The sequence below is a fragment of the Somniosus microcephalus genome, chromosome 4 (genome assembly GCF_052327205.1).
Source record: "Somniosus microcephalus isolate GS21.2 chromosome 4, FLI_Smic_1.0, whole genome shotgun sequence".
Lineage (NCBI taxonomy): Eukaryota > Metazoa > Chordata > Chondrichthyes > Squaliformes > Somniosidae > Somniosus > Somniosus microcephalus.
Genome location: NC_140990.1, coordinates 322699630 through 322717807, shown reverse-complemented (window position 1 = coordinate 322717807; position 18178 = coordinate 322699630). Strand labels below are relative to the sequence as shown.

The window sequence follows — 18178 nt, the reverse complement described above, 5'->3', positions numbered from 1 at the left end:
AGTTGTTTTCTTTGCAACAGAGGAGGTTGAGGGGAGACTTAATTGAGGTGTATAAAATTTATGAGGGGCCGAGATAGAGTGGCTAGGGAGGACATATTTCCCTTAGAGAGGTCAATAACCAGGGGGCATAGATTTAAAGTAATTGGTAGTTGAGGAGAACCTTTTTCACCTAGAGGGTGGTGGAGGTTTGGAACTCGCTGCCTGAAAGGGTGGTAGAGGCAGAAAATCTCAGCACATTTAAAAAGTACTTGGATATGCACTTGAAGTGCTGTAACCTACAGGGCTACGGACCAAGTGCTGGAAAGTAGGATTATAGCTCTTTTTCAGATGGCGCAGACACGATGGGTCGAATGGCGGCCTCCTGTGCTGTAAATTTCTATGATTGTGGTTCTGTTGGTAGCACCCTCACCTCTGAGTCAGAAGGTTGTGGGTTCATAGTCCCACTCCAGAGACTTGAGCAAAATATATCTAGGCTGTCACTCCAATGCAGTACTGGAGAGTGCTGCACTGTTGGAGGTGCCGCCTTTCAGATGAGACGTTAAACCGCGGCCCCATCTGCTCTCTAAGGTGGACGTAAAAGAACCCTTGGCACTATTTCGAAGAAGAGCAGGGCAGTTATCCCCGGTGTCCTGGCCAATATTTATTCCTCAATCAACATCACTAAAACAGGTGATCTGGTCATTATCACATTGCTGTTGTGGGAGCTTGCTGTGCGCAAATTGGCTGCCACGTTTCCTACATTGCAACAGTGGCTACACTTCAAAAGTACTTCATTAATTGTAAAGCGCTTTGGGACATCCTGAGGTCATGAAATGCGCTATATAAATGCAAGTCTTCGTTCTTTAAAGATCATCGACCTGAAAAGTTAACTCTGTTTCTCACTCGATAGGTGCTGCCTGACCCACTGAGTGTTTTCCAACATTTTCTATTTTTATTATATTAATATATGTGCTTGGATATGACAGGTTTGGTGCAAAGGGGATGGGTAGGGTGTGAAAGGCTTTTTAGGCTTCAGTAAGACTTTTATTCTTGTGAAACTTTATTTCCACACTCAATAGGTTGCTGGCTGTACTGATAGCTTTTTGATTTGATTCTATTCCCATTTTAAATATATCTTTAGGGCCCCGTGCTGAATACGCAGAGAGGGCTCTCTGGTTGCCTGAGCTTCATTTGACGCTGAAACGGTCTTTTCCTTCCTTGTGGAAAGGATCTACAGGAAACTCTTTGGTATCCGGCACCGACGGGACCGGCGTGTTGCCGGTTGATCAAAAATTCTGGATGACGAAGAGGGTTATCTACTGAGGCTATTTTTAACAAAGAAAAATTAAAAAATCAAGAAATGCGCAGTATACAGTAATTGGGTACTCGCCTACAGAATGTTGTGTTAAGTGGATGGTGGAAGATGCGTGATTAAGTACAGTACTGCCAGTTGAGGGTAATGCAATGCAGTGACTACCAGCAGCGTGGGAGACACACAGTACCCCTGTAAAATGACGGATCAGAAGAGACTACCGGCAGCGCGGGAGAGTCAGACTCCTGTTATTGAGGTGTTCGGACTTCCGACAGCGCCAAGAAGCCGAGTAGTGGCAGTTTGGAGAACTACCCCCACTGACTAACTCGGCCACCGCGGGAGACTCGGACTCGGCAACATTGCCGGTTATTGAGGTGTTGTTTTCGGGGTGAGAATTTTGCAGGTTAATAGAGAATTCCGGATATTTCGGTTTCCCCGCTGCCCACCTGTCCCAAAGACAAAACGAGTGACCAAATGGTTATACGATAGCAAAATACTGCGGATGCTGGAAATCCGAAATAACAACAGAAAACGCCGGAAAAACTCAGCAGGCCAGGCAACATCCATGGAGAGAGAAACGTCGACTCTGTTTCTCTCTCCACGGATGTTGCCTGGCCTGCTGAGTTTTTCCGGCGTTTTCTATTATAACCAAATGGTGACTCTGCATCACTATGGAACACTAGCTGACGGTGCTCCCCATGTCTTCACAAATCCCAGCATTCAGACTGGAGTGGAAGTGACATTTCCAGATGAGTCTTAGCAGTTGCATTATTTAAAAAATGCATTGTTCGTTTGACTGGCTCGATGAACAGAAAGACATGGATAGGAAGGCATCAAACATTTTTTTTTTAATCCATTTTAATTAGACAGCGCAAGGTGAGTGCCCATTCTGAAGGGATGCTGCTGCCATTGTGAACAACTCCCTGTATGCATCAAAAATAGCTGTAGAGGTGAAAAGCTGCTTTTTACTACTTTATTTTTAATATAAATTTCCACCAATTTCAGTGTTGCTCTGATGTGTGGTTTTGGCATTGCACTGGCACTAAGCTTGTGAATATTAAGACCTGGAAGTGACTCCCTCTTGCAGGACTCCTCACTCTGGTGTCAGGTAGGGTCCCTGACTCCGGAGTCAGGTTAGTATTTGCGTCAGGCCTGGATATGGAATAGTTGAAAGCTCTCTATCTCTTGTTGTGTCTCCTCTCTGATCAGATTTTAAGCTGCTATTTTTCTTCCATGTGGAAATGTCCTTTCCCCCCCGCCCCCCTCTCATTGATAAAATGAAGAATGGTCATATAATGCAGGACTCCATAAATGTTAAAATTGTAGAAAAAATGTAAATAAAGGAGGAAGCGGAAATATGGTGACGCTGTGCTTGCATTTTAACATCCGCCGATTGTGGGGAATACTGAGGAAGTTGAAGAATTTCACAGTTTTGAGATCCTGGGAAGAGAATGAGTTTGAGTAGGTGGTGGTGAGATCAGTCTTTTATGTTTTAATGTTTTTAAAAAAAAAAAGTGCTCCCAGCCAGTATTCCCTCTAATTTTTTTTCCGTGCACGGTCCTCTTAAATTTGCTGCGTGGTATCTTCCAGGGGCAGTAGCTTGTGAACGGCCTGCGCAGGACCTCCCGATTGATGAGCGCCCGCGCACCTTGGGGGAATGTTGCTCCCAGCCTAATCTTGGGCAGTCCCTCGGAACCGAGGATGACTTGCTTCCACATTAAAAATGAGTTCAATGCGGGACCTACAGTCTTTGTCACAGGTGGGGCAGACGGTGGTTGAAGGGCGGGTGGGTGGGGTGCTTGGGTTGACGTGCGCTCCTTGCGCTGCCTGCGCTTGGCTTCTGCTTGCTCCTAGCGAAGAGACTCGAGGTGTTCGGCGCCTTCCCGGATGCTTCGCCTCCACTTTGTGCGGTCTTGGGCCAGGGATTCCCAGGTGTCGGTGGGGATGTTACACTTTTTCAAGGAGGCTTTTAGGGTGTCCTTGAAGCATTTCCTCTGCCCACCTGGGGCTCTCTTGCCGTGCCGGAGCTCCAAGTAGAGCGCTTGTTTTGGGAGCCTCATATCGGGCATGCGGACGATGTGGCCCATCCATCGCAGCTGATCGAGCGTGGTCAAAGCTTCGATGCTGGGGATGTTGGCCTGAGCAAGAACACTGACGTTGGTGCGCCTATCCTGCCAATGGATTTGCAGGATCTTGTGGAGGCAGCGTTGGTGGTACCTCTCCAGTGCTTTGAGGTGCCTGCTGTACACGGTCCATGTCTCTGAGGCATACAGCAGGGCGGGTATCACTGCTGCTCTGTAGACCATGAGCTTGGTGCCAGGCTTGAGGTCCTGGTCTTCAAACACACTCTTCCTCAGGCGACCAAAGGCTGCACTGGCACACTTAAGGCGGTGTTGGACTTCGTCGTCGACGTCTGCCCTTGTTGACAATAGGCTCCCGAGGGCAAGGCAGACAAGGGCAGACGTCCCAGCCTAATAGACACTGGACCGATGGAGATCAAGCAGGGTTTGCACTGTGTCACGTGCATTTATTTTTAAGAGGAAGTTGACGTTTACTGAGATCAACCAAGTGTTTCCTAATGAATTAATTTCAATTCTTGATTCAAAATATCCGCATGCTATAATCAGTCTTCCCGCTGAGATGCGCGCTCGCGTGGCCACGCAGTAATCTGAAAGGCCCCGCGCAGGCCGCTCACCAGCTTTTACACTGTAAATGCCGCGCACGCGCAGAAATTTAAAGGAACCGCGCATTAAAAGAAACAGGCCGCGCAGAACAAAGCGCGGCTCACAGGGAACATTGGCTGCAATGTTATCAGCAAACCTTAAATCACTTTCTCTCCTTGGGTAAACAAACGATTGTATTTGTATATCTGACTTGAACTGGGTGATTAGCGTAGGTGGTGTAAACTTGAAAGTCTACATTGCAGCTACCGTTGTTCAGTATCTGCAAGATTCAGAAGTGGAACAGTGCCATGTATCAGGGTGACACAAGCCATTTCAACTCCTTGTTGACTCGGGAGATAGCCAGAATCTTAAGAACTAAACCGGATTTGTTTCTGGGCATGTCCGTGCAAATGAAGTTCACTGTACAAAGGTACTGCACATTGGCAATTAAAATAGGAGGCATAAATACTCACAGGATACAACTTGCCAGAGCGGAGGTTAAGAGACCTGGGTGTGTTGATTCACATGTCACTTTCAATTTCCATATGTGATGGTAAAAAAACAAACAGGAAGCTGGATTATATTGCCACGTTGGTTCAGTTGCAAACCCCAGAAATCATAGCATCAGAGAAATTTACAGCACAGAAGGAGGCCATTCAGCCCATCTTGTCCGTGACGGCCGACAAAGAGCTATCCACCCTAATCCCTCTTTCCAGCACTTGGTCCGTAGCCTTGTAGGTTACGGCACTTCAAGTGCATATCCAAGTACTTTTTAAATGTGATGCCTCTACGACCCTTTCAGGCAGTGAGTTCCAGGCCCCCCACCACCCTCTGGGTGAAAACATTTCTCCTCAACTCCCCTCTAAACCTCCGACCAATTACTTTAACTCTCTGCCCCCTGGTTATTGACCCCTCTGCTAAGGGAAAGAGGTCCTTCCTATCCACTCTATCTAGGCCCCTCATAATTTTATACACCTCAATTAGGTTTCCCCTCAGCCGCCTCTGTTGCAAAAAAAAAAACAACCCCAGCCCTTCCAACCTTTCCTCATAGCTAAAATTCCCCAGTCCAGGTAACATCCTCGTAAATCTCCTCTGTACCCCCTCTAGTGCAATCACATCCTTCCTGTAATGTAGTGACCTGAACTGTACACAGTATTCTAGCTTTGGCCTAACTAGTCTTTTATACAGTTCAAGCATAACCTCCCTGCTCTTATATTCTGTGCCTCGGCTAATAAAGGCAAGTATCCCGTATGCCTTCTTAACCACCTTATCACAGAATCACAGAATCTACAGTGCAGATAGAGGCCATTTCGGCCCATTGAGCCTGCACCGACACATATCCCACCCTACCCCCGTAACCCCACGTATTTAATCCCCTAACACTAAGGGTCAATTTATCATAGCCAAATCAACCTAACCTGCACATCTTTGGACTGTGGGAGGAAACCGGAGCACCCGGAGGAAACCCACGCAAACACGGGGAGAATGTGCAAACTCCACACAGACAGTCGCCCGAGGCCGGATTTGAACCCGGGTCCCTGGCGCTGTGAGGCAACAGTGCTAACCACTATGCCACCGTGCCCCCGTTATCTACCTGTCCTGCGAAGAGAAATTTCTTCACTCAGAGGGTGGTGAACCTGTGGAATTCTCTACCACAAGGCTGTGGAGGCCAAGTCACTGAATATATTTAAGAAGGAGATAGAAAGATTTCTAGATGCAAAAGGCGTCAAGGGGTATGGGGAGAGAGTGGGAATATGGTATTGAGACAGAGGATCAGCCATGATATTGAATGGCGGAGCCGGCTCGAAGGGCAGAATGGCCTACTCCTGCTCCTATTTTTTTCTATGTTTCTATGCTACCTTCAGGGATCTCTGGACATGCATTCCAAGGTGCCTCTGTCGTGCTGAAGATGTACAATGCTCCGGTCAGAACACACTTGGTTACCACAACATAAGGTGGCTGTCCAATCCCCAAAGGCAGTACAGGGTATAGCAACAGAGCTGAACATTAGCATTCAACAGATGGACTATGAGGAATGATTGTGAGGGCACTTCAGCTTTGAAAAGAGACATCTGAGGAGACCCTTGTGGCATAGATGATATTTAACTAGGAACAGAAAATAAAACATGACTTTAGATGCCGCAGCAGTGCCAGAAAGCACAAATCTGGGAATTGGGGCTAGAGAGGGGAACAACAGTTGGAATAGGTTGGCAAGGAGAGTATGACGGACTCAATTAAGAAATGGTTAGATTATTGGAGGACTCCATTACGAAACCGCTAGATTACAGGAAGGCAAAGGGTTGGTATTCTGGTATGAGATTAAATGGGCTGAAGGGCCTCCTCCATCTGGCGCACAGTGATAAGTTTATGTCTCTGAATGCCTAATCTGGTGAATTCTTAATCTGGGAATGGTGGGAGGTGTTGAGTAGATGCTTGGGGCTTTACCACCAGCAAAGCTGGCACCCCAGAGATCTCCATGGCTCATGAAGTACTTTTGATGTTACGTTGGCAATTGCAGTAGCCGAGATGCACAGAGTAAGCTCCCACAAATAGCAGATGAGATAAACCACCAGTTAACTTGTTTTCTTGGTGTTGGTTGAGAGGAATGTTGGCCAGGATACTAGAAGAGCTCCCTGCTTCTGAGATCTTTGACATCCCCCTGAACAGACAGACTTGGCCTCTGTTTAAGGTCTTCTCTGAAAGAAAGAAGAAAGAAAGACTTGCATTTATATAACGCCTTTAATGACCACCGGACGTCCCAAAGCGCTTTACAGCCAATGAAGTATTTCTGAAGTGTAGTCACTGTTGTAATGTAAGAAGGGTGTACGGTGAGCACACGCCTCCTCACAGCAGATGACCGGAGCAAGTTGCTTGCCTTGCCATCTAGGACTGATGCACAATATGGGAAGATTGCAGCATATATACATATACTTATCCAGGAGTGAACCTAATCACACTTCCAGTAATGCTATATTACTGTGCTGCATCCTCCAGCATCTGGAATTGCATAATATATTGCTTCAGAGTTCACTTGAGACAAAGTGAGAGACTTCTACAATTCCATATGGTTTTCTTTACATCCTGTCGTTTATTTGCAAAGTTATGACCTCTAGCCCTCTAGTGATTTTCGAGCTCCAGTATATTGACTTGGAGATCAAGACAAGAGGACATTTGTTACAAAATGTACTGACTGAATCCTGAATAGCTTCATGCCTCCGGGCCTGAGCATTTTTCAGTACCAAGCATGTACAACTAAAACTTGATTAGTTAAAATTGTGTAAGAATTGGAAGCTGACACAGGTTCTGTGGGAGATGCTCTTTTTTTTTTGAGGTTGGTTAGTTGGTGCAGAATGGAGGAAATTTTCCTCTGTAGTTGTTTGTGCTACACCTGTTCTGAAAGTAGGTGGCACACTATAATGCACTTTAATATAACAATCTTAATTGAATGGCGGAGCAGGCTCGAGGGGCCGTATGGCCGACGACGACTCCTATTTCTCATGTTCTAATACATTTTGACATTTTGAAGGAGCCTTGGTGCCCTTGCTTAGTTTATCCTGGAAGAAGATTGGCAAACATTTAGCACTGACGAGGGTTAAGCAAACAGCCTTGGAGCGTCAAGGCGCCGCCCCAGGGTAGTGGTGGAGGTTAGATATTCCTCGACTCCGCTGCACTGGTGAGAGGCCGGATGTCTTTCCTTTGGGTCTTTAAATTAGCTTAACGGGTAATTTAAATATAGGTGGGTCTTTCCTATTGCTAGCTGCTTCCGCGGTGACATCGACCAAGACTAAGAAGCAAGTTGCCCACTGGTAGCATTGCTAAATGTGGGTAGATAAAGAAAGAAGGGAAATTTCAGGATGTAGAGCAATTTTTGTACTCTCTTATGCCGTTTCATCTTGGCTGATAACATATCTGAAAAGGCTTGAAGGTGCCTCACCGCCAGCAGAAAATCTGAGGTAGATTCATTGTGTTGTTGAACGATGTCTCATTTATATACAACTAAAATGAGGCACAGGTAATTTAAACAATAGCAAAATACTGCGGATGCTGGAAATCTGAAATAACAACAGAAAACACTGGGGAAAAACTCAGCAGGCCAGGCAGCATCTGTGGAGAGAGAGAGACAGAGTTAACGTTTCAGGTCGAAGACCTTTCGTCTGACGAAGGGTCCCAGACCTGAAACGTTAATTCTGTTTCTCTCTCCGTGGATGCTGCCTGGCCTGCTGAGTTTTTCCAGCGTTTTCTGTTGTTGTTGTTACAGGTAATTTAAATATAGGTGGGTTTTCTCTTAGCGTTCTAACACAGGCACGAACCTTTGGAAAACTTATCTCTTAAATGCCGTCCGTAACAGTCTATCGAGGATTGATCAACACCTGACCTTGCAAGAAATTAATTGGTCAGTAAACATTCCCTCCTCCCCACTGCTGGCCAATTGGAAAATGACTTTAGGTAGGCAGTTGCTGATAGTATTTACGTGATTTTCATAGTGTTGAGTGGTACCAATACACTGCCCCAACGATGGAAACCTGTCTTTGATAGTCTCCGACAATGCACCAGCACGCTGCAGTGAAAGAAAACGGCATAAACTTAAATGTGTTTATGCTAAAATATAAATTAAGCTTTTATTTATCAAGGATCTTGTGAAGCGTTTCAAAGGAGCTAACCCATCAAGAATGTTGTTAGCGGTATAGTGATTCTACAAATTACCATTTTTCGAAGGAAAACTGCTGTTCTTGTGCTTCTATCTTGGGACAGTGCAATTGTAGGGAGCATAACACAAAGAATTCGACCCAACACAATCGTCGCTAAGCAAAAGGAAAAATATCTGACATATTGGGCAGAAACAACAAAAACCCAAAACAAACTCGATTGCTACTTGGCCCTAAACAGACAATACAACATAGCTGATTACCTGACCATGGTAAAGGATAACAAACTGAGAAGAACCTTGACAAGGTACAGACTCAGCGAACATAGCCTAGCGATCGAAAAAGGCAGACCAGGCTGCCAAGAGAAGACAGGATATGCTCTCACTGCAGTCAGGGAGTAGTGGAGACAGAGATGCACTTCCTCACAGCCTGCGGAAAATATCAGGGCATCAGGGAGAATTTCTACCAAAAATTCTCACAAATATGCCCTGATTTCAGAAATCTGAATGACAACCAAAAACTCCCATTCCTACTGGGAGAGGAGAGAAGCTGTGTAACACTGGCGGCACACTATGTTACAGCTTGCCATGAACAGAGGGACAACCAGTAAACCAAGAAAAGAATATATATAAACAATGCGAATGTATATTTATACACTCAGGGATATACCTGTTTATACACTGTATGAATAGAACTGCGTTTATGTGCTCAACCATAAATGTATTTTGATGCTTTGGCAACATAAGATGTAACCTATCATGCCAATAAAGCGATTTGAATTGAATTGACTACATTTTCATGCTTTTTACTGCTTGACCCTGGTTACCAGGTGGCATTTGTGACTGGAAGGCTGTTTCCAGTGGGGTTCCGCGGGGCTCAGTACTAGGTCCCTTGCTTTTTGTGGTATATATCAATGATCGTGACTTGAATATAGGGGTTATGATTAAGAAGTTTGCAGATGATACTAAAATCGGCTGTGTGGTTGATACTGAAGAAGGAAGCTGGAGACTGCAGGAAGATATCAATAAATTGGTCGGGTGGGCAGAACAGTGGCAAATGGAATTCAATCCGGAGAAGTGTGAAGTATTGCATTTGGGGAGGGCTAACAAGGAAAGGGAATACACATTAAATGGTAGGACACTGAGTAGTGTAGAGGAACAAAGGGACCTTGGAGTGCATGTCCACAGATCCCTGAATGTAGCAGGCTAAGTAGATAAGGTGGTTAAGAAGGCATACGGAATGCTTGCCTTTATTAGCCGTGGCATAGAATACAAGAGCAGGGGGGTTATGCTTCAACTGTATAAAACACTAGTTAGACCTCAGCTAGAGTACTGCGTGCAGTTCTGGTCACCACATTACAGGAAAGATGTGATTGTACTAGAGAGGGTACAGAGGAGATTTACAAGGATGTTGCCGGGAGTAGAGAATCTTAGCTATGAGGAAAGACTGGATAGGCTGGGTCTGTTTTCCTTGGAACAGAGGAGGCTGAGGGGAGACCTTATTGAGGTGTATAAAATGATGAGGGGTCTAGATAAAGTGGATAGAAAGGGCCTATTTCCCTTAGCAGAAGGGTCAAAAACCAGGGGGCACAGATTTAAAGTAATTGGTGGAAGGTTTAGAGGGGATTTGAGGGGAAATGTCTTCACCCAGAGGGTTGTGGGGGTCTGGAACTCACTGCCTGAAAGGGTGGTAGAGGCAGGAACCCTAACCACATTTAAAAAGTACTTGGATGTGCACTTGGGATGCTCTAACCTGCAGGGCTACGGACCAAGAGCTGGGAAGTGGGATTAGGCTGGATAGTTCTTTGTTGGCTGGCGCGGACACGATAGGCCGAAATGGCCACCTTCCGTGCTGTAACTTTCTATGATTTGTACACAAGGACCGACTCAGTTGGTTCACCATTGAATCTCATTAATTCTCCTCACCGTGGAGGGGTATGGAGGCTGGTGGGACTAACCATTTGTGCCTCAAACCATTGCCTGGACGTCCGGTGAGCAGTAATTAGTCGTAGAGCATAAATAAGCAGACAGCCCCTTTTAACCTTGTGAATGTGTTGTAAGCATAGGTTGTTCTGATTGACATGTGTGGTCTTGAAAACTAGCTCGTAGCTTTGGGTACGTAAAAGGGGCTGGCGTGCATTTGAATCTCTTTGACCCAGATTTGCTGTCTTGAAGATTAATGATTTATTGGTGTATTAGCATGCCACATGACATGAGACTGTGCACCTGTTAATCTACACACTGCCGCCTGTATAAAGATCTGGCATGTTACGACATGCAGAGTGTCTAAGCTCATGCCTGCCGTGATCAAATGATGCATATTGAACCATGTCGAAAAATATATATTTCCAGCTGCCTAGGCCCTAACCTCTGAAAATCCCTCTCTAAACCTCTCTACTTCTTTTAAGATGCCCCTTCAAACCTACCTCTTTAACCATGCATTTGATCACCTGTCCTAATATCTCCTTATGTGGCTCGGTGTCATTTTGTTTGATAATCGCACCTGTGGAAAAACCTTGGGACGATTTACTATATTAACGGCGCTATATAAATGCAGGTGGTGGTTCTAATTCCAGAAAATCTGTATTGGGCAATGCTCCAAGGCATGCATGCATGAGATCCTATAAATTCTAGAACTCCCATTAATTTTTGATTCGCCCTAAACTGCTTTTGCAAATCTGTCTTTATAATGCATTGGAGTAGCTGTGGATAATTCAGTTTGTTTTGCTATGTGGTATGACCCACCAGATTGATTTGCATGCCGTCTACCTGTGCCTTGACTTTTTTTTTCCCCCTCCCGCTTCCAAACTTCAGATTGAAACTTCAAAGTGCAGACTCATGAATTATGGATTTCCCAAGGCAGCATTGAAACTTTTCTGTCTGATCATTTAGGCATGAAGGAAGTGATTAGCATGCACTAGTAATGCTCACTCAGGTCATGTCCAAGTCTGAATAAATTGAGATTCCTGCGCTGAATGTGTGGCAGAGATAAAGCATTAAAGTAAACAGACCTCCAGATTTCAAAAGCTAGAATGAAAGGACGTGTTAATGGTGCGTTATTGAAGGTGGCTAAATGGAAGGAGTGGGCAAGCAATTTTTTTTTTTTTTTTTTACTTGCATATAGGCCAGATTTTGCTGGAAAAAGCAACAGCGCCTGAACGACACATTAACACTTATTAATGCTTTATTAAGCAGCTTTGTAGTGAGGAATTGTGAATCGACGTAAGTTGCTGGCCATACCTCTTCTAGTAAGTTGCTGGCCGATTTGCGCCTCTCCGCCGTTGGGAGTCAGATAAAAACGCCATCCCGCTCTTAACCTCCCTGTGATTTTTCACCAGGTTGCTGCATTTGCCCATTAAACTCACCACAAAGTAATCAACAGCATAAGTACCCTTAACGACATGCTTTTTTCCAGTTCTGATGAAAGGTCTTCGACCTGAAACGTGGACTCTGTTTCTCTCTCCACGGATGCTGCCCTGGCCTGCTGAGTTTTTCCAGCATTTTCTGTTGTTATTGCTAATTGTTAATGACTGCCAATCAATCTCTCCAGCCCAGAAAATGAATAATTATAAGTGGGGAGTCTCACTCCTTCAAGTTGTGAATTGTTTCAGGAGATTTTAAAAATGTCAAATTTTAAATGTTTGCATTTTTTTTTCTTTTTCCTTTCTGTCTCTTTTTTATATCTCTTAATCCAATCTTTCTTTCCCTCTCTCTTTTTATTTCTCTTTCTGTACCTGATTTGTTATTGAATTTACCTACTCTAATTCACCCTCCTTCTCAGTCCTTCCTCTGTTTATTTCTCCATCCTTAAATCTCATTGGCTAAGGAGATGCACTGTTTGTCCCGTTGTTCACCAAGGTCCCAGACGCCCTGTTGCCCTCGCTCTGCTGTTACCAGCTCATACTTCCAGCAACTTTGTTGGCATAAAATGCAGGAACAAGTCTAACGGGGCGCACCACAAGATGCCCTGCACCAGCAAAATCTGGAGTAGATCTTGATCAGGATCCTCTGACCTTGCCTTGGCTGGGAATAGTGGTGGTAGTGAGGAAACCCATATCCATGGCTATATGCGTCTTCAGGCTGGACCATTGAACCACACGTGTGCTGGATAGAGGCTGACGTGGAGGTATCTCATTGAAACTTATAAAATTCTAACAGGACTAGACAGACTATAGATGCAGGAAGGATGTTCCCAATGGCCGGGGAGTCCAGAACCAGGGGTCACAGTCTAAGGATAAGGGGTAAGCCATTTAGGACAGAAATGAGGAGGAATTTCTTCACCCAGAGAGTGGTGAACCTGTGGAATTCTCTGCCACATAAGGCAGTTGAGGCAAATTCATTAAATATATTCAAGAAGGAGTTAGATATATTTCTTAAGGCTCAAGGGATATGGGGAGAAAGCAGGGACAGGGTACTGAGTTTGGATGATCAGCCATGATCTCATTAAATGGCAGAGCAGGCTCGAGGGGCCGAATGGCCTACTCCTGCTCCTATCTTCTATGTTTTTAGGGTGGGGGGGGGGGTGCGGTGTGGATGAAAAAGGAAACCTCTTCTATTTCTGTCTGAGGTTCAGTGCGCCCTTTGCAGTTAACAATTAGTTTAAATGCTGAGTATCAAAGTCCTTTTGCAAATCACGCTCTAGGTAAATTGGACAATTCCTCTTGTCTCTGTTTCTCTGAATAAATGCATTTGTCATGACTTGTGTGCTGAAACTACTATAATTACGAAACAAGTGTTCCAGGGCAAGCTTCATTAGGGTTTTAATCAGAGAGCAGGCGGTTATCAGAGAGGGTTCTAGGTGATGTTTTGACTAGTGTTCTCAACCTGATTTGAACCTAATCCTTCATGCAGCCCAGTTCTGAACTTTCATGCCTTCAGTATATAAAACGTCTGGTCTAAAGATTACATCGGATATACAGCGCAGAGACCGGCCATTCGGCCCAGCCAGTCCATGCCGGTGTTTATGCTCCACCCGAGCCTCCTCCAGCATAACCCTCTATTCCCTTCTCCCTCATACACTCATCTAGCCTCCCCTTAAATGCATCTATACTATCCACCTCAACCACTCCCTTGAAGCGAATAGTAATAGATCTCAGCGGCTCAGTAGGTTTTGGTATTCGTGGTTGCTTTTCTCCTCGTGCGCCTTCGCAACCTCTAGCTGAATACGCGACCCTACAAATCCCTACTCCTGAGCAAATTGGCGGACAGGTGAACTTTTGGACAAGAGTGGCAATCAAACAGTTGAATGGTTAAGACAAGCTGCACTGTAGTTAGGATGGTATGTGAAATAAAAGGAAAAATGAGAAACCTTTACAAATAAAAGGAAGAACGCATCTTTGACACTGATACTGATTGGCTCTTCTCCCAAGAATATTGAGCTTTTATGCCCTTAAGGTCCATGACTGAGCTGGATATGGATGGCTTCTTGGTTGTGACACTAACTTATTCTAGACAGTTTGCAAGTATTTTAACATTTCGTTCTGGTGCGATGTTGTAATAACTCTTTCTATATGCATGTTATAGAATCAGTAAAATTCTACAGCACCGGAGGCTGTTCAGCCCATCGTGTCTGTATTTACTTTCTGAAAGAGCTATCGCTTCGTCCCTTTCCCCCTACCCTTTTAGTCTTTTTCAAATATTTATCTATTTCCATTTTAAAAAGCTATTCTGGATTCTGCTTCAACCACTGTTTCTGTTAAGGCATTCCAAGTCCCAACAACCCTCTGCGTTAAAAAATTCTAATCTCTCCCTTTATTCCTTTGATGATAAAGCTTTCACAAAACCGTAATAGACTACACAGTAATAAAACCAGAAAATGCTGGAAATACTCAGCAGGTAAGGCAGCATCAGTGAAGAGAGAAACCAAGTTAACTTTTCAGGCCAGTGACCTTTCGTCACCTATACTATAGATTATACAGTGTTAGCTTTCCTCTGTTTTCTCGTGTAGTTGGTGGCTTTATGTTTTGGCATATTTCCAAAAGTGTCAGTGGTGCTACCTGTGGTAGCTCACCCAAATGGCCATCATCAAAGCTTGGACAGTGAGCGTTAAGGGACTTGTGTCCATGGAACTCGTCCTGCTCTCGCCATCCTTTCCTAGAAATGGCCACCTTCTCGTGACTGAAGAGCAGGAGTCCCGGCCAAAATTAGCCAGGTGTATAAGCACGTCCACTTTTCAAGGAGCTGGGCGGTGTTCCTTAACGTCACTAACCTTGTTCTCTGCTTGCTTTTCAGATGTTTCCTGGCTGAATTGGTGCCTGACTGCATCATGTCTGTTCAGCCTTCTCCTTATTCTGCTGTTCAAGGAATCCTATGATAGACTCTACCTCGATGTCTTAGTCTCTGTCTGACGTTGCATAGACAGAGGGAATGGACGGATTTTGAAAAGACTGAAAACTCCTTGTGGAATAGGAATGCACACTTGCTTGGAATTGCACTTTTTTTTTTAAAAAGGGAACGGAGTACTCTCAGACCTGTGGCTTTTTTCCACTAGTTTTTTTTTTTCAAACTCACTATGTTCAGAAATTAATATTGTAAAATTGGAGATGTGCGTGAAACAAAATAAGCCGAGTATGCAGTCGATGCAGACGTACGAAAGATTGTGATGCGGTTTAAAAGGTGTGTACCGAGTCCAGGCAGGGGAAGTCCAGGTGGCAACCGCAGCTGAATAATCACCCGCTCGCTCGCTCTCCTTGTGGCAAATGCCGCTCTTGAGGCTGAACAGGCTAACGGTGAAGGGTTGTGATCTGATAAGATTGAGTGAGGAGATTTGGTGGTGAAATACTTACTGGTGATATCAAGTGCGTCATTCCTGCTTCGGTTTAAGGGGCACCGCGGCGGCAACTTGCCAAAGCAGGTTCAAGTTTGATCTATAGTATTGTCTTGACCTGCCAATTTATAGGCAGGTGGTTACTGCAAATTGCACTACACTGGAACTGGCAATGGCAGATGTTAGTAATGGACTGAATACAAAGTAACGGTTGCTCTTGGAAATGGGTTCGGATATTGTATGCTGCTTACACTGATAATTATCTCCCGAGAGATTTCAGTATCTAGCCGGTCTTCGCTGGTGCGTCTCGCCCAACCTAATGTGGATCTTTTATTTTCAGTCAGTTGCGCTTTCGTTTTTTTTTTCTGGCACAGTCTGGTGTAGTTGTCACTGACGAGTAATCACGAGCAACTGATGTCCTTAAACTATTCTGATGGAAAGAATTGCTTAAACACAAGGGCATCCCAGGTGCACTGATACCAAGGGACACGTTAATACACAGACTGACGGCCTAATCTTATTCAGTCACATCACCTTTTATAGAGATTCACTTGCAAAAGGATTGCGTGTTTACAGTCATTGTCAGGATTCACTGTTTGTAACAAAATTTAGCAAACTGGTCCATAAACATCCACGCATTACTTATTTCACATCCCTACCAGCTTGGAGTACTGATACTAAATCTAGGATTCTGCAGCTATTTTTCTACACAGCCAGGTTTTACAGTCTTGTAATAGCGTCCTAATAATTGTGTTCGTACTACCACAACCACCCCCCTCCCCCATAACAAGTGTTTATATAGCGCGTTTAACATAGTAAAACGTCCCACGGTGCTTCACCATTATATCATTATAAGGTATAAGGAGTATCTCCTATCTGTGGCAATAGGGTAGAAGCAAAATTACTTGAGAATCACTGTTCCTATTAAGCAGCACTCTGGAGGTCCCGCACAGGTCGCTTGCCGGCTTTACAATGGAGAAACCACAAAGGCGCAGAAATTTGTATGGGATTTGCGAACCCAAAAAAAAAGAGTGGTGAACATTGAGAATGTTTTCTAAAGTTTCTGTTAAAGCTCGGAATGACCTGGAGAATCCAGTTATTTCCTATCAAAGTTAGTCCAACAAGACACGCCAGCCTGGAACTGCAAATCGACACTGGGCGGAGGTTCTTGAGAGTGCGTCAGCTTTGTGTTTGTTTATAGAATTAGGAGGTGTTCTGATCAAGGTTTAGAATGTGTATTGCAAACCAGTGGCGAGTCCTTAAGAAATAATGTCAGGTGCTGCTACCTTGAGTGTAAGATGAGAAAGCTAAAATGTATTCTTAAAAGGATTCTATACCTGTATGTTGGTTATCCGGTGTGAAACTGGGAGACCAGCCTGGGGAATGTGAACCTTTAACAATGAGCACTACTGCAGACTGAGACGATGCCGTTCCTCACTTCATTTGTTGAACGCTACAGTGGGTTGGCAAGTTTTAATGAAAGGGAAGCGCCTACTTTTGTTTTTGCATCTTTTTTTGAAAAAGCACTCGTTCTTTTCCGTGCTGTCTTATTTTCAGATGTCACGTGCCCTCTTCCCCAACTCCTCACGAAAGCAGTTTTCTTCCACCCGCACCAAGGCTGTGGAGTGAGGAGAAGCTTTAAACGGCAGTGCTTTGCCATTAAATCATACGTAGGTAATTCGGAGTGAGCCAGAGAAACCTAGTGGTAGCTGCAACACTCTTTCGACCTGTGTGGAATGCATATCCCCATAGCCGCCAATCCCTACTGTGCTAACGGGATGTGCAGTTGGGGACTCATCTGAATTGTAAAGTGTGTAAAATTTTGTAAGTATGAAATTCTAGCCTTTCCTAATCAAACGTTACAAAGAATTTACAAACATTGATCAGTTGTAGACTTTGCCTTTGTTTCCCCCCCCCCCCCCCCCCATTATATGATGGATGTTCTATTTTGTAATTGGTATCCTAAATTACAATTTTAACCGGTTTTTAAAGTCTTGTATCCTGAAATTGAAGGTGTATTAAATATTCTTCTAACATTTGCTATTTAGAGCAGCTGTGGACTAGGTTTATTTCCCACATCTAAGTTGTAATATTTGTAAAATAACTTGTAGATGAGTGGTTTTTAAACCATTGCACAAGGTCCTGTATATTTCACTGAACTTGAGAAATTGCAGTATACATTTTGTGTATATGTGTTCTGGATAAATCATCATTAATGTTTTCAAATTGTGACAATGTAAATAAAGTGTCTGGAAACTGGAAGAAACTTGTGGACATTGTGGAAGCTGTAGTTAATGACTCCGAGTTAGCATTTAGTCGGCAGAGTTGCAGGCTATGCTACTTCCTTCTCGCCAGTCCCCAGCCAAGGGCATGGTTCCGCAACAACAGCACCTTCTATTTATATAGCGCCTTTAACGTAATAAAACGTCCCAAGGCCCTTCTCAGAAGCGTTATCAAATAAAGCAGAATTTGACACCTAGCCATATAAGATGTTAGGTCAGATGACCAAAAGCTTGGTCGAAGAGGTAGGTTTTAAGGAGCGCCTTAAAGGAGGAGAGAGAGGCGGAGAGGTTTAGGGAGGGTATTCCAGAGCTTAGGGCCCAGGCAGCTGAAGGCACGGCCGCCAATGGTGGAGCGATTAAAATTGGGAATGTTCAAAAGGCCAGAAGAGAGCGTGGAGACCTAGGGGAATTATAGGGCTGGAGGAGATTAGAGATAAGGAGGGGCGAGGCCATGGAGGGATTTGAAAACGAGGATGAGAATTTTTAAATCGAGGCGTTGCTTAACTGGGAGCCAATGTAGTTTCAGCGCAT

General features: G+C 44.5%; 1 protein-coding gene across 2 annotated transcripts in view; it reads left to right on the top strand.

Annotated features, from left to right (window-relative positions):
• slc49a4 (solute carrier family 49 member 4) overlaps positions 1-17631 on the top strand; it is a 97020-nt gene extending 79389 nt beyond the window's left edge. The window contains exon 9 of one of the 2 annotated variants that reach the window (XM_085986842.1): positions 14831-17631. In XM_085986842.1, coding sequence (XP_085842968.1) covers positions 14831-14946 — 116 coding nt within the window. In that variant the 3' untranslated portion in view covers positions 14947-17631. Of the gene's footprint in view, positions 1-1120; positions 1817-14830 lie in introns of those variants that run through there. The other variant, XM_085986841.1, reaches the window with a different exon arrangement.
• The last annotated feature ends 547 nt before the right edge of the window (positions 17632-18178 follow it).